The sequence below is a fragment of the Panthera onca genome, chromosome A1 (assembly GCF_046562875.1).
Source record: "Panthera onca isolate mPanOnc1 chromosome A1, mPanOnc1 haplotype 2, whole genome shotgun sequence".
NCBI classification, from domain to species: domain Eukaryota; kingdom Metazoa; phylum Chordata; class Mammalia; order Carnivora; family Felidae; genus Panthera; species Panthera onca.
In genome coordinates, this window is record NC_138339.1 from 51532040 (window position 1) to 51555537 (window position 23498).

The 23498-nt window shown below is 47.5% G+C and overlaps 1 protein-coding gene and 1 pseudogene across 9 annotated transcripts; one reads left to right on the forward strand and one right to left on the reverse strand.

Moving 5' to 3' along the window:
* Window positions 1–752: 752 nt before the first annotated feature.
* Window positions 753–22327, reverse strand: C1QTNF2 (C1q and TNF related 2). Of its 9 annotated transcripts, none has more exons than XM_060634908.3 (6): window positions 22203–22326; window positions 21735–21878; window positions 12816–12891; window positions 11966–12045; window positions 5225–5477; window positions 753–1525 (listed from the first exon to the last, which is right to left on the reverse strand). In XM_060634908.3, the coding sequence occupies exons 4-6, from the start codon at window positions 12008–12010 to the stop codon at window positions 912–914; spliced, it is 912 nt and encodes a 303-aa protein (XP_060490891.1). In that variant the 5' UTR covers window positions 12011–12045; window positions 12816–12891; window positions 21735–21878; window positions 22203–22326; the 3' UTR covers window positions 753–911. The 9 variants fall into 9 exon arrangements, with proteins under 9 accessions (XP_060490891.1, XP_060490892.1, XP_060490893.1 ...); XM_060634909.3 differs by having other exon boundaries at window positions 21735–21833; window positions 22203–22298; XM_060634910.3 differs by lacking the exon at window positions 21735–21878.
* On the forward strand, window positions 17100–19142 carry LOC144617204 (surfeit locus protein 2 pseudogene; annotated as a pseudogene).
* Window positions 22328–23498: the final 1171 nt, after the last annotated feature.

Genomic DNA, 23498 nt, shown 5'->3' on the forward strand with positions numbered 1-23498 from the left:
CAAAGTCTTTGCACCACAGCTCCTTCTTCCAGGAGGCCCCTTCCCCCAGACCTTTGTCTTGCTCTGTCTTCTGCTTCTGGACTCAGCTTAAAAATAACTTCTTCCTGGGGTGCCTGGGTGGCTCAGTCAGTTAAGCATCTGACTCCTGGTTTTGGCTCAGGTCATGATCTCACGGTTCGCGAGATTAAGCCCCACGTTGGGCTCTGCACTAACAGCGTGGAGACTGCTTGGGATTCTCTCTCTCTTCTTATTCTTCTCTCTCTCTCTCTCTCTCTCTCAAACTAAATAAGTAAACTTGAAAACAAATAACTTCTTCCTGGTGCTGACTGGGAGGGCACTTAAGAGAGCCTTGGGGAGTGGAAGAGGGGGAAATATTCTGTTCGTGACCTACATGGAAGTTACAAGCTGTGTGCATGTGTAAAATCTCATTGAGCTGTCCACTTAAGATTTATAGACCTTATGTAAGTAAACCTAAAAAAGTAAAATCTAAAAACAGTTTCAACTTCTTCCTTGTCTCATTACTATAGTAGTAATTCCTGTTACTCTTGACCATGGCATGTGTGTCTCTATCCTGGAACAATAATTATATTCTTTGATTGTTTATTTGTAAGTTGTATCTCCTACTAGAATGTAAGCCTCACAACGACAGAGCCTCTGTCTATCTTGTTCACAGAGGCACCTTCCAGAGCATAGCATAGTGCCTGTCACACAGTGGACACTAAAAAAATTTAGTGAATGGAGAGGTGGGAGGATGAATAAAAAAGCTTGGATTTAATGATGGAGGAAACAATGGGCAGAAGAGGAATGTCCGAGGCTGGGAGGTCCCACTCCCACTCAGAAGAGAGTTGAGGGGTCTTATTCTGGAAGTCCACGATCTGGTTAACCTCCCTGGAGACCCAACACCTGCCCGTCTATACCTCATTGGGGTTGTCCTGGTCAGCATAGATGAGGAAGCCTGTGAAGAGGCTATCGGTCCAGTAAGGGTCGTAGAAAAGCCCATTCTGCTCTGAGTAGAAGATCTGCAGCCAGACCTCATCACCCTGCTTCAGAGCCAGGATGGTGGAGCCCGAGGCCACATCATGGTTGCCCGTGTTGGCATCGAAGGTCCGGATGCGGTACTGGCCATTGTGCACCAGGCCGATGGCCAGGTGCTTGTTGGCCAGGGTGATATCGTAGGTGAAGTAGTAGATCCCCGGCACGCCACAGACGAACTTGCCACTGGATGCGTTGTAGTGGCCGCCCTCGTTCATCAGGATCTTGTCAAACTTGATGGGCAGCCTCTCCCTTGGGTAGCTCTTGGTCACTGCCACTGAGAAGGCAGACTTGGCGTGGCCACTGCCGCAGCTGCAGGGGCCTGGGAGGCCCGGCTCCCCCTTCCTGCCCTTAGGCCCCTTCTTTCCTGGTGTGCCGTGCTTCCCCGGGGCACCACTGACCCCCTTGGGGCCGCGAGGACCGGCCCGCCCAATGGCCCCGGCTTTGCCCTTTGGTCCTGGCTTTCCCCGGTTACCTGTCCGGCCAGGTGGACCTGGAAGACAGAGCAGCTGGTGTTATGGAGGGGCCTTCACAGAACTAGGCAGAGGCTGTGGGCCTTGGCTTTCCATCCTTGGAGCAGGAGCCTTTGGGTAATGGAAAGAGCAAGAAGGCTTTGGAGTCACATAGAAATGGATGCAAATCCTGCTGGTATAACCTGGGGCACTTCTCCCAGTCTTATCTGGAAAATGGGGATGGTGATACTTACCCTCCAGAACCACTGTGGATCAGGGCAAAAAAGAATAACTTATAACAGTTCACCCCTTTCCTTCTCCTTGCCTTCTAGGGAAGAGTCTGGTTTGCCTGCCAGACCAGTCCTTCAATGGGCTGTGTTGGTAATGGGTTGACAAAAGAATTGGAAGAAGCCTCTTGACTTCAACATATCAATCTTAGTAAGAGCCCTGCCTACTACACAAGGTCCCTGTCCATAGTGCAAGAGTTTAAGTGCAGCACTGCTTATAATAGCAAAACTAGGGACAACTAAATGCCTGTCCAAAGAGAAATGATTCATGGGGCACCTGGGTGGCTCAGTTGGTTGAGCATCCGACTTTGGCTCAGGTCATGATCTCACAGTTTGTGAGTTTGAGCCCCACATCAGGTTCTCTGCTGTCAGCACAGAGCTTGCTTCAGATCTTCAGTCCCTGTCTCTCTGCCCTTCCCCAGCTTGTAAGTGCTCTCTCTCTTCCCCCAAAATAAATAAACATTCAAAGAGAAATGATTCAAAAATTATGGTCTACCCATACTGTGCAATTCTATACAGGAGTTTTAAAAAAGTGAGGCGATTTATGTGTACTATTTGAAAACTTCTCTAAAGTACACTGTTGAGAGGAAAAAGCAGGTGACTGAAACTTTTTTGTTGAAAGGAAACCACAACACGAACTAGTTCTACAACCATTTAAGTGCATAGGAGAGTTGCTGGCCCATAGTAAACACTCACAGAATATAGTTGGCATATCCTGAAGAACATTCCCCAAGTAATGTTTCCCTGTAGAATGACCCTTGGTTTTTTATACCCAGATTTCATAACATGTGCATTTCTCTCAATACAGTATTTTTGGCTAATGATTATACAGGAAACATGTTTATTTATGTCCCCTAAATTCAATACATCATTTTAAACAAAACAAAAGTGGGTAAAGATTTGAGTCATATCTAAATACAATTGTATAATTGGTACAATTGGTAGACTGGCAGAATTGGGTGTAGGTGTTTGAAAAGTTTGCTGAATGTTAATCGAGGGCCTTCTTCTGAAGTTTGCTGGTGCCAGAAGTAATCCTAGTATTATTGTACGCAGGTGACTGTTTGTAACCACCAAATGAACTGGGTGATCAAAAAGCAATGCTGTAGGCATTTTTCATTCTAAAAAGGCACTTTGGTTCTTATATGCATATAGGTAGGCATTTCACTGTGTCTTAAACTTTTGAGTTAACATGTAATGCATTTAAATTTTTCCTATTTTAAGTAATTGGGAAATAGATTCCCAAAGAGCATTTTCTCACTGAAATTTCTCATTTAATTTTCAGGAGCAGATTGCTTAATGTTAAGGGCCTGGCAATGAATGCCTGGTATTACTATGCACGTATATAAATTATGTAGAAAAAGGCCAGGAAGGATATACATCTAACCAATTAATAGTAATTACCTCTGGAAAGTGAGGAGAAGATGAGAAGGGTAGGAATTAAGGAGCTCTCTTGCTTTATTTGTATTGTTTGAATATATTACAATAAGAATTTATTTGTGTATTACTTGTAATTAAAAAAATTTTACATGGGAAAAAAGTCAGATTATAAAACTGTCCCATGAAAAAATAAAAATAAGCAAAACTTATTGCTTTAATAGTGGGAGAAAGGTGAGGAGGAATAAAGACTGAGTCATTTTGAATTGGAGATTTTGGGGTGAGACAAATAGATAAGAAAGCTTATCAGGAAGTTCTACAGTGTGTTATGTGGTGTACCTCCTTCTTGATACCTTTTCAAGAAACTTCAAGAAAAGCTGGTTTTATTTTTTAAGACCTTTTTGGAGATGGATTTGTATGTGTATGTCAGGGAGAGGTGGTTGGATGATATCCTGTACTTGTCCCAGAGTGGCCCAGCTTTGCAGGTCAGGACTCTCTGTCTCTTAACACCACCTTCCTTGGTGTGTTGCCTTAATTCTCAGCAGAGACTCTCTGCATGGGCAGGAGAGATGGGCAAGCCTATATCCTCATGGCTCTTGATCAAGGAGAAAAAGTCAATAGCAGAGATACCCTCTCACCTCTGGGACCTGTAAGATGAATGTCAGGGAAAACTCTGTCTGGCCCTGCTTGGAGCACCAGTCCAGACTGAAGCTACCACTGGGGTATCCCATGGAATGGGATACCATGACATGAGTGCTTGACACACTGTGATACCTCCCCAAGTCAAAGCCATTACCATTATTTATGTAGTTATTCTGTGGGGAAGGAGGTGCTTTGGAGGAGTTAATTTAGTATGGTAGGAGAAGGTCTAGATTTGGAGTCAGGTACCAGCCTATTATATGATCTCAGCACATCAGTTAAGGGGAGATGACCATTTATTGTACATCTACTTGATGCTGATGTCTCACACGTCATATTTTATCATCATCAGACCCCTGTGGGGTAGGTGCTGTTATCATCTCTATTTTAGAGATGAAGCAGCTGAGGAATGAAGAAAGGTTAACTAATTCACCAAAACAGGTCCCCAAGTTTGTTTCCAGAGTTCAGGTCTCGCAGCCATGACGTGCTGTTCTCAACTTAATCACCCTTGACCCTCAGTTTCCTCATCTGTAACATGGGGATGGTAAGAATACCTCCTTCATAGCATGGTATGGACAATCAGTGGAGCAGCATACTCAAAAGTGCTTTGTCAACGTTGAAATGCCATACAAATAAAAGTTATGATTCCCCTACTGCTTAAAACATACATTTAGGGATGTTGCTGACATTAAAAGTTCTGAGACAAAGAATGTCAAGGCTGAAAGGGCCTGTAGAGACTGTCCAGTCTGCTGGCTGCCTGGCATCTCCTCCTTCATGACTTCGTGTGGTCCCAGCAAGGCTGTCAACCACAGTGACCAACTCACCACCCACTCACACACACCAGGGGTGGGCACATGACCCAGTCCTGGCAGATCGTAGTACCTCACCTCCATGGCCAAAAGGATTGGTGGTCCAGGATACCTATATGATTTAGAAGGATTAGTCATGCTGAGATTTGCTCTGTGGATCAAACCATGAAGAGTTAGACTCGAGCCCATTGGTAGCCATTTCAAAACTTCCAGCCTTTGTGAAAACAAAACCCACACACACAGATAAGCAGAGCCTTGACAACAGCTTTGAGCTCCCAGACCCAGCCATTGTTGAAGCTTGGCTCCTGAACTTCCTGGTTGCATGAGCCAATAAATTCCATTCAAGGCTATGAATTGAGTTCTGTCACTTGCAGCCAAAGGTGTTCTGAATCATATATCAGGAGACTTGTTTAAAGCAACTCAGCAAGTCAATGGTGCAGCTGGCGAAGGAACACAAGATCTGATACCTACTGTTCCTTTCAGGAGAATACACTGCTCTGTTTTTTAAAAAGACATTAATTTGGTTTATAATGAAATGGGATTCATACCGGTTTTCATAACTAAACTCCCTCTGTGCCAGAGGATGTCAACCCCAGGCAGGAATAGGAGAGACAGGCACTGGGCCTCTTACCTTCCTCTCCGCTGTCCCCCCGGTCCCCATCCTGGCCATCCTGGCCATCTTTTCCAGGAAAGCCCATTCTTCCCACCATTCCTGAGGGCCCTGGGGCTCCCGGGGGGCCAGGTGGGCCTTGGGGGCCAGGCAGGCTGCAGACAAGTTGAGGGGAGCCCTTTTGGAAGTCCCTGCGGGCGAAGGCACCAAGCAGCGGGTCAGCTGCACAAGGGAGGGCACAGGCCAAGAATACCCAAGGGATCATGGTGGTCACCTGTGGAAGGCAAAAGAGCTGTGAGCTGATTGGTGGTCAGTCAGAAAGGAAACCAGAGGAGGAGGGGAGGCAGCCGGAAGAGACTCTCTCCTCTATCATATACAAGTGGCTGGACAGTGTTCTCATGTCTTGAGGACATATTTGGATGAACCGAGTCACGGACGCAGAATACACTTTGGAGAAGTCTTGGGGGTGAGGCACTCATCATCGCACTGCTGTCCTTCGGTGTAGCTGAAACAGAGGCAGGACCTAACGGCCCAGTCAGGCCGATTGGGAGGAGCAGTGGGCGGAAAGAAACAAGCTAGGATTTCATTCGAATCCGTGGCACAAGTAGAAATACTTTGAATTGTAGGTGATGATTTGCAACTATGCTGCTTCTCCAGGGGGACTCAGAGTAGCACATGGCCAGGTGAGCACTGAGGCTCTGGTTCTGAGTCAAGGTGCCCCAGACCCGAACAGCACGGCAGGCGATGGTAGCAGCCTCTCTTGTAAGTGCTTCCTGTGCACCAGGCATAGGCCAAGTGCTTTCTGTACGTTACTTACCTCAGAGCATCCTTGCCAGAGAGACACAGGTGAGGCAGTGGATGCCCAGAAATTTTAACAACAAGCCTAACTCCTGCAATTAGCAGGTGACAGGGCTGGGGTTTGAGCCAGACGGGCCAGATTCAAAGTGTGTGCCACTCCGCTGCAGGCTATAATGCATACTTTTTTTTTTTTTTTTTTTTTTTTAAGAATTAAATGAAGGGACACCTGGGTGGCTCAGTCAGTTAAACGTCCAACTTTGACTCAGGTCATGATCTCGTGGTTTGTGAGTTCGAGCTCCACCTCGGGCTCTGTGCTGACAGCTCAGAGCCTGGAGCCTGCTTCGGATTCTGTGTCTCCCTCTTTCTCTACCCCTTCCCAGCCTGTGCTTTGTCTGTCTCTGTCCCAAAAATAAACATTAAAAAAATTAAAAAAAGTGAAATAATACACTTACATTGTTTGTGAAGTCAAATAATATTATAAGTCACACACAGCATAAAACTGTGATCTCCAGTCCTACCTATCCTTAACCTCACACCCTACCCCAAATCCTTTCAGCTATTTCTTCTTGTGTATATGGTTTTTTATTAACCAAAAAAAGTTTTTATTTTTATTTAAAGACCATTTTAAATTTTTAAATTTTTATTTATTTTGAGAGAGCGAGCAAGCGGGCACGAGCAGGGGAGAGGCAGAGAGAAGAGGGAGAAAGAGAGATTCCAAGCAGGCTCTGTGCTGCCAGCCCCCAATGCGGGGCTCAAAATCACGAACCTGAGCCAAAATTAAGAACCGGTTGCTTAAGTGACTGAGCCACCCAGGCGCCCCCCCAAAAGTTTTTAATTAAGTAGGCAGCACGCCCAACATGGGGCTTGAACTCACAACCCTGAGATCAAGAGTCACATGCTCTACCGACTGAGCCAGTCAGGTGCCCCTTATTTATCAATTTTAGACATTATCTTCTGAATTTCATTTATAATAGATGAAGAATATGCCCCCTTCCAACACCCTAGCCCCTATTTCTTCTCCCACACGTAGTTAAAATATAATTTGTGATAAAGTCAAAATTTACACTCTGGATAATTATGAGTATTGTTTATTGCTAAGCTAAGCACTGTACTATAATTATATGTCCTTTCTTGTACATTTTTTCCTTACTGGAGATATTAACTTAATTTTTTCCTTGGCTTAGTTCCCTAAGTCACTATTTTCCACACTATCAAATATATCAGATAATTTGTTCCATTTATTTTCCTGATGATAGAAGTCCCGGAGCCCCCCATCCTCCTGTTTGGATCCCCACACACGCTAACCAGTTGCCATCCTAGCTTCTTCTTTATGATCATTGTGGCGATCGTCTTTGCCTCTCTCCTGGGTTATATCTCCTGTTTTAGGAATCCTAGGTCTTTCTCTCTTTGTTTAATTAAAAACAATTTTTAAAAAATCCCTCAGTTTGGTGGCACCCATCCTGTAAGAGCTTCCTGGAAAAGTGGTATGGGAAGTCATCTTTAAAGAAATGTTGCAAGTCTCAATGTATTTTGATTTTACACTGTGTCCTCAAGGCTGGTGGCTGCAGTAGCATGATCACCAGAAGCCAGAGTGTTATATGCTCGGAAATGATGCACTCCCAGCCCCACACGTAAAGACGCAGATGCTTTGGTCCAGAGCAGGAATAAGCAACTTGACCAAGATCTCTCAATAAATTGGCTCGGTCACTTTGCAATCAACAGCCTCTCTCTCAAGAACGAACTTTCCAGGCATGATTTCTTCCCGTGGGGATGAGCTCCAAAGTGTAGCTTGCTTTGTCACCTTAGGCAAGACCTCTTCCCTCTCTGGGTCTGTTTTCCCACCTGAGCAATAAGGGGTTTGAACTAGGTCAGTGGTTCCCACACTTCTGCATGGGTCAGACTCACCTGGAGGGCTTGTTTAAACCTGGCTTGCTGGGCCTCGCCCCCAGGGTTTATGATTCAGTAGGTCTGGGCTGGGGCTGGAGGATTTGCATTATAAATGAGTACCTGAGTGATGCTGCTGCTGGTAGTTCAGGGACCCACTTTGAGAATCACTAGACTAGATGGTCTCTCAGGTCTCTTCACCTCTGGTGCTGAGCCTTTCAGACTTCAACCTGCCCTCTTGCAGATATGTAACCCTTACTGGCTCCACTGTGACTGCACTGCTTTGGGCTACCTAACCAGAGCCTTCAAACAACAGGTGCTGTGGTGCTGGCAGGCCCCCTCTCCTCCTGGGTCCTCAACCTCCCTTTCCTTCCAACCTTGCTTTGCCCCAGTCCTAGGAGCCTGTCCAGACTTCAGGCTGCCTCTGAAAACAGGCTGACTCTACCTCTCCTCCTGGCCCCTCCAGAATCCTTAACCCTGGGGACAGATGAAGGGGAGAGAAAACCAGGCCTCTTCTGCCAGGGAGAGGAGGGGAGACCACAGTGCTGTACTGCCCCAGATGCAGGGGCTGTTCTAGTTCCAGCCAAGGCTCACCTTGTTTGGACCTCAGATGGTTTCTCTAGATAGGTGTCATAATGGTGCCCTGGCCAGGTAGAGGTGATTTAGTACTAGATGCTGTTTTCAATAACATTATGTCATATAATAACAAAATTATTGTCTTTAAAATTTCTTTAATCCTGATTAAGTCAAGAAAATTATTTCAGTCTGGTAAATTATTTCAGTATCTTTAATGCCTCCCTAGCCCTTTCCAGTAACCCTTTTTAATCAAGAGCACTGTTATCTGTGGCATTGCGCACCCGTTCTTAAAGACTCTCGAGCAGGCCCTCCCCACCCCCTCCAAATATGCACAGAGACCTTGGAAAGCCCCAGACAGGAGCACAGCACCAAGGACCCTGGGGAAGGGCATCTGCTGGAATGGAGGGAAGTCCTGAGGCCCCACATGAAGAAGGAGAACTGGACTGGGGCATAGGTGAGCTCTGGGCAACTTGTCTCCAAGAAGGGGGAAAAGCAAGACTTAGAAAGCGAGTGTAAGAGAGTGTTACAATCGAAACTTCCACCTGGGCACCAGGACTCATGAGAGGCTGTCTGCTAAATGGAGTGGTCAGGCCAAAGCAAAGAATTGACAAAGGAACAGTGTGAGCCCACTCCATGATTCCTGGCGCTCTTGGCAGATCAAGGATTTTAAAATATGACCTGTGTTCCTGGGAGGGGTAGGGAGAGTGGCTGTGCCTCTGAGGGCTGTGTGAGAAAGCTGGAAGGTGAGAGACAGGCTGGGCAAAAGGGGAAAGAGAGCATGGGAAGGGGGCCAATTGCCTTCTCGCCTCCCCAGGAGATGGAAGGCAGTAGACATTCCCCAGTGGGAGCCAGCCTGGGCCAGAGGGGTCTGGACAGAAAGTGAGGGGTCCCAGCAGTGATAACCATGCAGGGCAGACACCGGAAAGCCAGAGGCCAAGGGCGAGGCCTGGACTTGCCAACAAACAGAATGTGCGTGCCCGCTTCAGGGCTGTTACGGTCAGAGTCCAATATGGCAACCCCAGGGAGCCGGCAAAAGGCACCCCCGAAAGAGGCAGCTTCAATGTCTGCCAAGCCCAGAGAGGCAGAGCAGTTCAGTCCCTGTGCCTGCCAAGAAGCATGAAGAGTCTTCCTGCTTCCTGTCCCCTTATCTCTCCTTCCTTCAGCCTGGAAAGGGGTGAGCTGAGAAAGGGAGCGGATGGCCCTGCCAGCTTCACATCTTTGCTGAGCAACAAGAGGAAGTGTCACCTTTGAATAAAGATCGAAGAGGGGCGCCTGGGTGGCTCAGTCGGTTGAGCGTCCGACTTCGGCTCAGGTCACGATCTTGCAGTCCGTGAGTTCGAGCCCCGCGTCAGGCCCTGTGCTGACAGCTCGGAGCCTGGAGCCTGCTTCTGATTCTGTGTCTCCCTCTCTCTCTGCCCCTCCCCTGCTCATGCTCTGTCTCTCTCACTCTCAAAAATGAATAAATGTTTAAAAAATTAAAAAAAAAAAAAAGATCGAAGATTGGATTTGATGGGAGTGGATTGCCAGGGCTTCCCTGGCTTCATCACAAAGGGGCAGAGGAGACAAAAATCAAGTTACAGTTTGATGTGCCTCTGGTGTCACATGTACTCAACATGGTTGGCCTAAATGACAGTAGAGGAGGTTGGCAGACCCGGTGAACACGGTGGAAGTGTCATATGCATGATGTACTTTCAGAGAACCTTGTCCCCAATGCTCCCAGGCCCCAGGTATCTCCATCTCCTCTCCTGGTCTGCTTGATGAGAGTCTTGGAAAACTGTCATTGTTACTTGTGAGCTATGACACATCTGGGCGCCCACAAGAGAAACTCAATTCTCAAAGCAGGTTTGTAATGGTTTGGAAAAGTTGCAACGGCAAACATTTTGGACCAGGGAGAGGGAGGAAGGAAGTGGGTGGGAGTGAGTCTCCCAGGCAGATGAGAGTCGTGCAAACAGCTAGATGAAGAAAGGCAGGAAGGAGAGACAGCTAGATGAGAGAGGAAGGAGAGAGAGTAAGCATCTGTTTCAGTTTGCAGCCCCCTTTTCTCTTCTGATGATCACTCTCAGCCATACAAGCCCAGAAAGAGGGAGCAGGGTCTGCTGTCCCGCCTACCTCTGCCTCTTTGGACAACAGGGGATCTCGCTTGATGACAGCTGGCCCAGAGCAGGCCCCAGTGGCTGGGCGGAGCAGCAGGGCTCTGGAACAGGCAGGGAGGAAGGGATTTCTCAGAGCTGGAGGCTGGTGGTTCCCAAAGTCTGAGCCAGGAACTATTTTGGAAATGAAGGCGGGGAGACTAGATTCTGGAGGGAGAGGAGAGACTCTTTGCCTCTAGCGCACCTCCAAGAAAAACAAGGCTCCAAAAACTCCTGCTCCCAGACAGTGCCCTCACCTTCCTGAGTCTGGCCCCCATGCCTACTCTCCACACTATGGTGGTAAGCAAACCTGGGGGCTAGATGCTTGGAGGGGAGACAGAGCCCCCAAAGAATCCAGATAGGTTACCTCTTCCAAGCTCTTTTAAATAAATTTAGAAACTTGAGGAGGGCCCCAACGGACCAACCCCTTTAGTTACAGACAGGGAAACTGAGGCAGAGGTAAACTGACTTTATTAGACACCTACAATGTTCCAGGCACTATGTGAGGCTCTTTGCATGAATTATTTTATTTGGCATTTATAATAAATTCTATGAGGGTGATAAACTTATTGTCCCATTTTTCAGAGGAAGAAACAGAGGCTTCGAGAAGTGATATGATTTACCCGAAGTCACACAATTGGAGCAATGGGGACTACGTTCAAACCCATGTCTGAGGGATTCTGAAGACTACACTTCATCTATTATACCTCTCTCCCTTCCCCCTGCTATTTTTGTGTTTTATATAAGAGGAAACTGAAACTCAGAGAGGCTAATTTGCTCATATTTACACAACTAGTTCATGGCAGAAGTTATATTTGAACTTGGGTTTGGCTGACCCTAATGCCCAAATGCTTTCCATTATGTCAGCATTTCTTAGATTTTCCTCCTAAATATTCCGAATCACAGAGGAGACCTTGAAGCATTTGCCAAAGCCACACATAGCAATGGAGAGATTTCTTTCATATCAGTTTACACACACACACACACACACACACACACACACACACACACACACCTGTAAACACACACATATACACATACACCTGTGTATATATAATACATGACTGAAAACGTAGAAGTGATGCTTTCTCTCCTCAGGATACTTGAGGAAATCGATGCTTGGGAAAAACCTCCTGTCCTTTGAGAGGCCCACACATGGCTTAGTCAAGGTGATGGGGTGGGGGTTGGGGGGTCCTTGGCCCTGACGTCAACAAGTCCCTTTGGAGTGTTAATAGGGTGTTCCCATGAGCTGAACCAAAAAACCAGCACAAAGCACAGCCCCAGCCCCAGCGGCTCACTCCTTGCTTAATCCCAGCAGGAGCCTCCTCGCTGGTCTCTTGCTTCCCTCCACGCCCCACCCCCCAAACGTACTCACCATGTGAAGCCAGAAGGACTGTTCAAAACCATAACTCAGCCACATCACTTCCTGGAGGGTCTTACTCCAGTTGTTGCCGGCTGCAAATAGCAAACATTGGAAACCCTGACGTGGCCCACAAGGCCCTAAATGACCTGGCCCTCGCTGTCACCGCCCCAGTCCCAGCTCCCCCTGCCTGTCCTGCTCCCCCTTGCCTAGCCACCCCACCTCCTTCAGACCAAGCTCTGTTCTGCCAGCCTAGGAGCCGCACCCTGTTGGCTCCCTGGCTCTTTACTCCTCGTGTTTCAGCTTAAATGTCACTTCCTCCAAGGCCTTCCCTGACATGCCCTCTCAGACAGCTCTCCCTCTGGACTTCAGCTCGTGTGTGTCTTTCTAGCCCTTACAACAATGCATGTGTATTCGTTGTGTTTGCTTGCTAACCTGCTTATTGGGCCTGTTTTCTCTCTTAGTAAAGTGGAAACCCCATGGGAACAGGGACCCCAGCTGGTCCTTCTATATCCCCAGGTCTTCCAACTTCCTTGCACACAGGGAGTGTTGGAGAAATCTTTTCCTGATTAATGAGTGAGACCCACACTCTACCCTCAAGAAAATCCACAGCGAGGAGAAGACAAGGCGATGGACTAAATCCAAAAGGAGTCCTTGGATTCAAAAAAGTTTTCTCCCTTTCTCAGTTTTTCCAACCCAAACCAGATCTAATTCTAATCCCTTGTTCCTCCTGACCTCCTAGAGCACAGGGGGCCCCCACCCTCACTCTGGGGAGAGACCTTGCAGAACATTTTACACACAGCAGGTATTCCATAAGTATCTGTTCAATTGATCAGAGAGAAAAAAAGTATTGGTTCTTCCTCACCTTTTTAAAAGCTATCTTAGTTCCTAAATTCTCCTTTCTGGTGGGAGCTGAGTAAGAAGGCTGCATGACAGTCTTCCTGTCGTAGAAAAAAAAGATACATTAGTAGGTCAACCTCCCAGAATGAAATCATGAGGTACTAAACTTGGATGACGTTCTTCAGTCTGGTTTTAATTTGCTCAGTCCCTGGGCTTCTCATGTCTCAGTTAAGTCACCAAAGATTCAGATACACATGTTCTAGGAAAACACTAGGAGCTAATGTAGGGGGATGAGCCTTCCTCCTTTTTTCTGCCCTTGGCCCCCAGGACATCAGCCCTTGGTTCACTCCCAAGGGCCCTCAGCCCAGACTGTGCCGAGAAAAGGGCCACAATTGGGGACATCAGTGTCCTGCTGACCACACCGGAGTGGGACACTGTCCTGAGCATTTAGCGAGGCTGCTGAATTCTGAGCCATCTTGCCTGGGAGACAGGAAGATACATATTATGCTTAAATAAATCTGGCCTGTTGGTTATCAGGTTTTGACACACTGACAGGTAGTGGTAGTAATACACTCTGCAATTAAGGGCAATGGGAAACCAGGGGCAACTGGGTGGCTCAGTCGGTTAAGTTTCTAAGTTTGGCTCAGGTCATTATTTCATGGTTCGTAGGTTCCAGCCCCGTATCAGACTCTCTGTTCTCAGCAAAGAGCGAGCTGTGGATCATCTCTCTCTGTCTTTGTCTCTGCCTGTCTCTCTCTCTCTCTCTCTCTCTGAATAAATATACATTAAAAAACAAGCCATGGGAAACCCACCCACTTAGTTCTTCAACTATCTAATGGAAGTAATAATATATCCAACTCCTGGAGTTTTATAGGAACAATGAGGTGCCGTACTCAAATCTTTGAGCCCAGTATGCGGACCCTAACTGTTCAGCAGTTGGAGAGAACTTTGCCCCAACCCTAACCTCCTCCCTGTGAGCTCTGCCCCAACCCTAACCTCCTCCCTGTGAGCTCTGCCCCAACCCTAACCTCCTCCCTGTGAAGTCCACAGACAGTTGCCTGCCTCATCCTTCAAGGTTCAGTTGTACTACTGTCTCCTCAGAGAGACCTGCCTGGTCACGAAACGAAAGTATCTCACCCACCTCTGGTTTGCTTTTCCTTCAAAAGCACGTGGATCAAGTTGTGATTATATTGGTTTCTCGACCCACTAACTGTGTCTTCCCGCTGGTGTGGAAGGTCCAGGAAAGCAAGGCCCTGCTTGTCTTGCTCTTTATTATGTTACCGGAGCCCAGCACTGTGCCTGCCCTGCACATAGGACATGCTCAGCCCAGAGTTGTTCCACAGCCTGAACAAAACACTCCTAATCAAGGGCAACAGGATCACAACTGTCATTTGCTTTGTGCCGATGACAAAGCCACACTTGGCCAATGAAGGAAATAGGGAGAGATGACCGGTTTTGGATTGGAAGATGTGGGTCCTAGCCCTAGTCTTGTAACTTACTGGTTATGTGACTATAGGAAGTCATGTCCTTGTATTTGAGATTCCATTTCCTCACCTATAAAATGGAGGTAGTAACACTCACACTGTCTACCTTACAGCGCTGTTCTGAGAATCAAACAAGATAGCGAATGTTGAAAGCAAACATGATACCAAAGTTAGAGCCTGAAGTTGTAATTGCCATCGCCTGTCTCTGAACTAAGAGCAAGCAGATCCGACCTCCCACTAGGAGCCCCTGGAGTGTTTGGGGGAGTTCTGGGCGGGGGGAGGGTATGTGAATCCCACCCAGCTAGCAATTCTCCTAGACTCTGGGGTTAAAAGGGAAGGGCTGGTGGCTGCAATGGGGTGGGGCTTGCTTCAGGCTGAAGCTCCCTGAAACTTCCCTTTGATGGGAGTGAGAATTCTATAATGAAAAACACCCCATGCCCTCTCTGAATTCCAGGAAGCAAATTGCAAACAGCCCTCTCCAGCTTCTCCGAAAAGTTGACAGACAGCCTGGAGGAGAGGGGCTGGCAGCAGCTCTGCACACTGCTCACGGAAAAGGCCCCTTTCCTGGGATTTGGAAGCACTCCAGCAGCCAGAGCCTAACACAGAAGGTTAAAAGGTATGGGGTCCACTTGCCAAGAAGCCCCAGAAACTATTTTATCTGCTGTTTTCTTCCTCCTCCACTCCCCGCTTCTGGCTCAGTGTAGAAAAAGAGATCCGAGGACAAAGCGCGACCTAATGAGATCCCAGGGGCCAGGATCTCGCAGGGCTTGCCCTGCCGAAGGCACACGGGAAGTCAGCCTGGCGACCACTGTGCTCTCACCAGAGGTAGATCTTCTGCTATACACACCCAAACCCTTGCAAACCAACCAACATGGCATGTGATGTGACGTGGGGGGCAAGGGGCCCGCCCGTGGCCCTGGGCCCCCGGCTGCTTCACATTGGGCCGCAGCTGCCTGTGCAGTGAGGGCACAAAGCCATCAACTTTGGAGCTGCCCACAGTTGTTTTCTGCCATGGAGACCAAGGACTCCAGTGAGCTAGAAGAATGCAGCTGATGTGCCAGATGTGAGGGGAGGGAAGGAGGCCTGAGGGTGTTCCGAGCCCTGTATCCAGCTTGTCCTGAGGGCCAGCCTTCAAGTGGCAGGCCGGAGTGCCGGGGAGTGTGTTTGAGCAGCGCTATCCGGTAGGAATATGATGTGCGGCCACCGTTCAGAATGGGTCTCATTGCCATGTTCAAAAGGTAAAAAGCAGCAGTGAAATTAATTTTAATATTTTATGTAGCCTAACATCTCAAATATCATCTCAACATGTAATCAGTGTAAAAATTATTAATGAGGCATTTCACATTTGTAAACTAGCACACAGTGTTGGAGTCCCAGTGTGTATTTTACACTTGCAGCACATCTGAATTCAGACTGGCCACATTTCAGGTGCTCACCTGCCACGTGGTGGCTACTGTATCAGCTCAATACACAGCCGCTTGAGTTGAGATCCCATGAACCAGCTGTGGGACCTGTTACAAATTACTTCTTCTATCTCTCTCAGCCTCCTCCTCTCCAAAATGGGGACAATAATAATAGTACCTACCTTAGAAGGTTGTTATGAGGTTAGAATGTTCCTAGAACAACGCTTGGCATGTGATAAGGGATACAAGAGCATTAGCTATTATTGTTATTTCTTCTCCTTCTGAAGATCAAACAAGATAATGGATATTGAAAATAAAGCATGACTCAAAAATTAAGACCTTGTTTAAAATTGTAATTGTCACCAACTGCAACTGAACTCATGAAGAAAAACAGTCCTGACCTCTGAGTCCTGTGGCATTTCAGGCGGATCCCCTGCCTTCTTCTATTTCTCCATTTTCATTTAAGGTGGTTTGTGTTGTGTTTCTGTCAGTTGCCACCAAAAGAGAGGAGGCTTGACCTTTGCTCCCGCCCTGGCATTGCGTCCTGAGGGAGGGATGGGGCTGTCTGCCTTGGCCCCATATCACTGAGCTACCTGGTGTGTTCATGCTCCGTAATACAAAGAGGTGAATCGATGGGATAGTGCTCAGCTCATCAAGTGACAGGAGGCCAAATGGGGTGTCATGAGCTTGGTACCATGGCTTGGCACATGGATGCTCAGTAAATGGTGTCACTTACTCTTATCGCCTAGGAGGCCAGACACTGAGGTTCCGGAGATGAAAAGATGTGACTGTCACTCTCATAGGGCACATGGTCTGGTTATACTGAGGGTCCAGCCTGGCACACCCGTGTGATCATTTGGAAAGCAAGCCTTGAACCTCCTTTGTCTTTAAAACAAGCTATCTCTCCAAAGGGCATCCAGAACCATGCAGAAGACAAGGGAAGGAAATTTGGGGGCTAGATGATCCCTTGGAATAGTATAGAAGGCACCACAGTTGAAGACCCAGGAGCTGAGGGAGAGGAACAAATTCTGAACTCTGAAGGGCTAGGGAGAAAAGGCTAAGTTGTCCTTGACTTCTCTGGGCTTTCTGTCTCCATGGAGTTAGTCCCAGTCAGGCCCTGACAGGTATTCACAGTAACTCTAAAGACCTGACACGGGGCTGGCCTTCAAGAAGCACAGAGCTGGTCTGGTGCTTAGGAGTCATGTTATAGATGTTTGACCTTTGTTTTTTAACCCCTCTGGGCCTCAGTTTCCTTATGTGTAAAATGGAAAAAAAAACATAGTGCATGGTCTTGTTTAAACCATTTGAATTTGAAAAAGCATGATAGAAAAATATTTATTGTTTCGTTTTATGTGTAAAATCTGAAATAATTCAAAATCCCCAAATTAAAAGTTTGTCAAGAACCCTGGAAGGCAGTGTGAATTGTAAATTGTAAACCGTGCTTATGCCAGAGCCACATGACAGCATTATTCTAATAGGTAAACAGAAATATCTGCATTTTGAGTTACACAAGTTTGAATTGTTTGAGGTCTTTAGGCATGTCTCCCTGAGTTATTAGATCTCTCATACCTCTCTGGTAGAATAATTGTGAACATCAAATGAGATAATGCAGTAACCAGGCAACAGTAAGCACTCCTTAATGGTAGTATTATTCTGATACAATGATAATAAGTGAAAACAATGTGAGATATGATATAACGATATTATGGGAGGCTAACTGAGCAGACCTGGGTCTCCTGCTTCCTCCTCTGTAAAGTGTGAGAATGGGGAGTTGAATGATTGGGAACTTTGGGGTAAACAGCTGGAAGGCAGTCATAACAGCTGATATGATTTTACAACAAAGCACAAATGCAAAGGTCCAGGATTTCTGTATGTGTGACCTACTTTAAAGTTTATTTATTTATTTTAAGAGGGAGGGAGAGCAATAGTGAGAGCGAGAGAGCACAGGCACACAAGTGGAGGAGGGGCAGAGAGAGACACACACAGAATCCGAAGGAGGCTCCAGGGTCTGAGCTGTCAGCACAGAGCTCCACTCAGGGCTCAAACCCACGAACCTTGAGATCATGACCTGAGCTGAAGTCGGACACTTAACCCACTGAGCCACCCAGCTGCCCCTATGCGTAACCTACTTTAAACAGGATTATAAACTTCGAATTTACTCATTCAGCAAACAGCTCTTAATTAACACTGCAGTGTGCACTGACCTCTGGTTGAAAGGCATTAAAAAGCTAGGGAGGAATGTGGCACCTGGGTGGCTCAGTCTGTTGAGTGGCTCAGGTTATGGTTTCGGCTCAGGTCATGATCCCAGGGCCTGCTTGGGTTTCTCTCTCTTTCTCTCTCTGTCCCTCCCCACCCCCTCTCAAAATGGATAAATAAAGCTTAAAAAAGTAAAAATAAAAAAGCTAGGGAGGATGGCCCTGCCACTGAGGGAACGATAATCTAGACCTGAGGCTTATCGGTGGCCTTAGGTAAACCACTGACTGATGCTTTTTTGGTTTTGTTTTTCATTTGAAATTGTTGTCAATGTAAACCGTGGGAGGTCTTATCTTAAAATCAAGATTTCTGGGCAAGGGCATCAGAATTTGGCTGGAGCCTGGTGCCTGCAAGGGAATGCTCTCTCACCGGCACGAGCTGCCCTGCCTTCTGCCTGAGCACCAGATCTACACCTGTGGCAAGAAATACAGGCAGCTGGCCTGCACCTCCCCGAACTGCATATCGTGCCCAGCACCAAGAACCCACCCCAGCTGTTCTGCAAACTCACCCTGCAGCACATCAACAAGTCCCTGGAGCACCCGTTCAGGCCTACCCAGTGCCAGCGGTACCAGAGAACTGTGCGAAGAGTGCCAGGAGCAGCACATGGAATGTGTGCCCGTCTGCCTGCCTCTTGCACAAAAGGAAAAGGAGGGAGACCAGATGCATAGCTCCGGGCCACCCCGTCCGAGAGAAGCCTTCTGGGAACCCATGTCCAGCGATCATGGAGCAGCTGTGAGCGACAGCGAGGACAGCACGACACACCTGCACCTGCCTGAGTTGTTCACCAGAAAGGACCTGGGAGGGACTGAGCATGGGGACAGCACCGATGACTTTTTGCCAGAGGAGGAGGGTGAGAAGCCAAGGAATCCAGGGGAGAAGAGCCCTGGGGCCAGAGAAGAGATGGAAGTAGACAGGGACAGGGTTCTCAAGCACTGGGAGAAGAGCTCAATGGAAGCTCAATGGGCTCACGGAAGTTCAAAAGTCATCACCATAAACTTGGGGCACCTGGGGTGGCTCGGTTGGTTGAGCCTCCCCAACATTGGCTCAGGTCACGATCTCATAGTTCATGAGTTTGAGCCCCACATCAGGCTCTGTGCTGTCAGCGTGGAGCCTGCTTCGGATCTTCTGTCCCCCTCTCTCTCTGCCTCCCCCACTTGTTCTCTCTCTCTCTCTCTCTCTCTCTGTCTCTCTGTCTCTCTCAAAAATAATTAAACATTAAAAAAATATTTAAAAAGTCATCACCATAAACCTAAGAGCTTCAGCACTTTTAAACAGGTTAATGAAAGGTTGTTGGAGAAAGCAAAAAATAAAAAATAAATCAAGATTTCCAGGTGTTCTTGAGAATCTGGATTATTTCCTTGAAAAACATTTGGCAGGGCACCAATTGACTGCCCTTTGAGATGAAGTGTTACGGGCTGAAATGTGTTCCCCCAAATTCATATGTTGAAGTCCTAGCCCCCAGAACCTCAGAATGGGGCTATATATTTGGGGATTGGGACTTTAAAGAGGTAAAAGAAAATAAAGTCCTATGGATGGGCCCTAATCCACTATGACTGGCATCCTTATAAGGAGATTAGGACACAGCACACAGAGGTCTGACCTTGTGAGGGACAGAGAGAAGGTGGCCATCTGCGAGTCAAGGGGAGAGGCCTCAGAAGGAACCAGACTGGCCCTCACCTTGATCGTGGACTTCTAGCCTCTGGAACTCTGAGAATAACCTTCTGTTAAGTCACCTGTCTGTGGTATTGTGATGGCCACCCTAGCAGACCACTACATAGGACCTACATTCTGTGCCCACAGTCCTTGCCACTCCCAAACGACGTGCATTCTGCTTACTTCGGTGTCACCCGCGGCCCCTGCTGGCATCTGAGCTGGCAACCTGTGGCCTAGAGGAAAAGGGTGTTCTCCATGTATGTTATGTGTTCTGATTTCAAAGCTTTGATGTTCCTTTTTTCCTTTTACTGTCTTTACACTTCAGTAAGGCTAATACTATCATCCTCACTTGGCAGAAGAGAAAACAGGGCTCAGAAAAGTGAAGTCATTTTTTCCCAGTTAAAGCTGGGAGGGGAACCAAGCCTGCTGACTCAGGGACCAGGGCTCATGTCCCTCTACCATGTGTTGGGCACAGGACCCATGAGTATAAAGCCTTAACTAACAGGGCAGCTATGTGTGTGTATGTGTGTGTGTGCGCACGTGCACGTGTGTGTTAATAGAGGTAAGCCATTCACAGCAATGCACAAATCCAAGGAGGATTATTTCCTTGGAAAAAGACTTGGCATAGAATTCCTTTCAAAAGTAAACCTAGAATAGAATTTGAGCCGAAATCTGCTTTATTCAGGAGTTCATCTCACAGAGGCAAACCCGGCTGGCAAGCCTCTGATGGGGGGAAGGGTGAGGGAAGCCGTGAGCGTGTACATGGACTATCAGCCTATGCTGAACATTCGGGAGCAGACAGCACTAGAGCCTGGTACTGTAGGAAGGAAGATTCAGTCCCCTATGTCCAATCAATGGATGAGGAGGAGCAAGACAGGGAAGAAGAGGGATTTGCTGAGAAAGCAGTCACTTCCTGGGGGAACCTGCTGACTATTTGATGGAGGCAGAATAGTTTCAGAGATGACCCCAGACTTGTGGAAGAGACCTCAATTTACTCGTACAACGACACACTGTGATGCCTTTATGAGAACAAAGTAAGTCCAGACGTGCAGATGGAAAGACGGCCAACATACACAAAGTGAAAAAGGCAAGTTGCAGCATGGAATGTAAAGGATGATTCTCCTTGAGCTAAAAAAAAAAAAAAAAAAAAAAAAAAAGGGACACACACACACACACACAGAATTTGTGAAAGGACACAGCTTCTTTATAAACAGGTTACCTCTCAGAATTAGGAGCAGGTGTGTGGGCTTTTACTTTTCACTCCCCCCCCCCTTTGTTGTACTGTCTGAATTATGATGAGCATTGTTAGTTTTACGTCATTTAAAACAAAATGTAACCCTAACATTTAAGGATCAGAAGGTAGGCAAGTTTGGTGTCCCTGCTAGGAGATGGGGAGAAGTCAGACATTTGGGAAGAAGCAAACTCAGTGGCACACTTGATGCGTCAGAATGAAGGGTAGTAGTGATGTTCTAAGAGGTGTGGGGGGTCTGAGGAGTTAGCAGTTGAAAGTGGACTTAATGGATACAATTACCAGATAACAGAGTAAATCAGGAAAGAACTGTGTAGACGGGGGAGGGGGCAGAAGGGGGTGGGGAGAGGAGAGGACAGACTTTGAACAATGCTAACAACTGAGCATCAGCCATGGGCTGACATATGCAGGATTTGTTGCTATTGCTGCTGGTTGGGTGGGGGTAGGAACAGGTCTGGGTAGGATCAACAAGGTCTCTGGGAGATGGCGGGTCTAAGACGGGGAAATTTTGAAGGGTTCAGGTAGGAGAGTCTTGTGGCCAAAGAGTAGAGGACGCTGAAATTGTGCAAAGGCTTTGTGGTGCTGGGGGAGAGAAGCGGACTGGGAGACCACTGGGGGCCATTGCAGTCCTTCAGCTGAGAGATACAGTCCTGGAACAGGACGGCGTCAGTGGGTTGGAGAAATAAGAACACAGTAAGACAAGGCTTGGAGACAAGTAGTTTGGGGGAAGAGGGAGGGTGAAGAGAGTTGTAAAGAATTGGGTGCAAACCTCAGCTTGCCATTTAGTACCTTTTGAACTCAGTTTGCCCATCTACATACATATTTAATTAATATAAATGAGATCATGCACTCCATAAATAACAACTATGATGGTTAGCTTGGGGCATTGGACTCGGACTTACCAGGGTTCAATCCCCTTTACCACCAGTTACTAGCTGTGCAGTCTTGAGTAAGTCATTAACGTCCCTGAGCCTGGTTCCTCTTTTGCAGCTGGGGATAACCTGTCGTCATGGAAATGAAACAGCACACCAGAGGGCTGGCAGAGCCTGGCACAAAATAGGCGCTCAATCAATGGTAGAGGTATTACTATCCACAGGTAAGCCATTGAGCACAGAGCCTGGCATACAGTAAGCGCTCAGCACATGTTAATTCATGTTATACTTCATAAGGCAGAGGTCAGGAGCTGGGAATCCCGGGGCTGCCCGGCCTGCAAAGAGGGGACGTTTGCAGCTCTCCACCTCCCTCCCGCGGACACACCCATGTCCCCTCTCCAGCACCGGATCCTTCCCCTCCCACCAGCGCTTTCCGACCCCGCGGGAGGGCGTCGGAGGTGCGGGCGCGGGTAGCTCGGGTAGCTCGCCGATACTCACCCTAGCAGTCTCGGCCACGTCCAGGGGCTTCCGGAGCCACGAAGCTTTCGGCGCTGCTCCGCGTCCCCGCCTCCAGCCGCAGCAGCTCGGCCAGCGCCCGCCCCAGGCATACTTTTCCCATCCCGTCATGGGCGGGAGCATTTGGTTCCCGGTCACGTGGGCCAGCCCGCAGCTCGGAGCTCTCCTTCTGGCAGCCGCGTCGGTTTGGAAAAAATTTCAGCGCTGGTGACAACTTGAGTGTGTCAATGCATGTCTGTGTGTAGAACTTGTCAGTGTATTTGAAGGTTTACATGCGCGAGAGTGATTGCTACTCAGGCGATTGCAAGGGTGTGGATACTTGTGCCTGTGTCTCAAGAGACATCTGTATTGCTTTCTCGTGAGCATTCATCTGGCTGTGGATCAGAGGATGCTTGTGGGCGTGACAGCTTATAGCAGCGTAAATTCCTCGGTGTACCGAGGGGAGTGTACCTAGTTGAGAGTGATTATGAATCGTGTGTGCATGTTTAGTTGTATGTGTGTGCATTCATAAGCGCATGTGTCCAAACGTGCATCAGGGCTCCTGTATGTGCGTTTATAAGCACATGTCCAAGATTGCAGCTCCGTGTATAACTGAAGTGTACTTCATTTTCCGGGTGTACACATCAGTGGCTGGATATCTGTGTGTTGGGTACATGTTTAAATGTGTGTATGAGTGTGCACAACCACATATCAGTGTGTATGTGCATGATTTTCTGTGTGGCACCTGTTTGTGCAGTGGCTCACTTTGTATATGTACACATGCCTTGGTGTAGATTTGTCCAGATGTGAGTGTGCATGTACATAATAGTGCCCCTGTGTTCCAGCCCTCATCTCCCTCCTCTTAGAAGCAAAGGCTCACTGGCTCCACAAACTCTCTGGCCTGGAGTCAAATTGCTGAGTGTCTCAGAATAGACAGAGTGATCTGTTTAGGTTGCAAGCAGATACCGGAGGAAAGAAAAATCATAGAGGTCTGGCTTTAACTTTTTCCTGTTCTTTCCACTGTTCTTTTCTACAAGCTACCACTATTTCACTCAGCTGTCAGAGCATCTGGTTAGCAGATGATACATGACCCACATTCAGAATTTTAATGCAGGTATGCATTTGACCTCTGCGGATTCCACCACCTAAGTCAAGTCAGTACTTGATGGATGGTGTTTTATTTTCTGAAAAGTGGAGAGTAATGATTATATTATTGTATTCTCTTTCCCCCCGAAGTTGGGACACTCACCCATAAGGGTGTTTGATAAGCCACTGAACTATGTAGAGAATTATTACTAA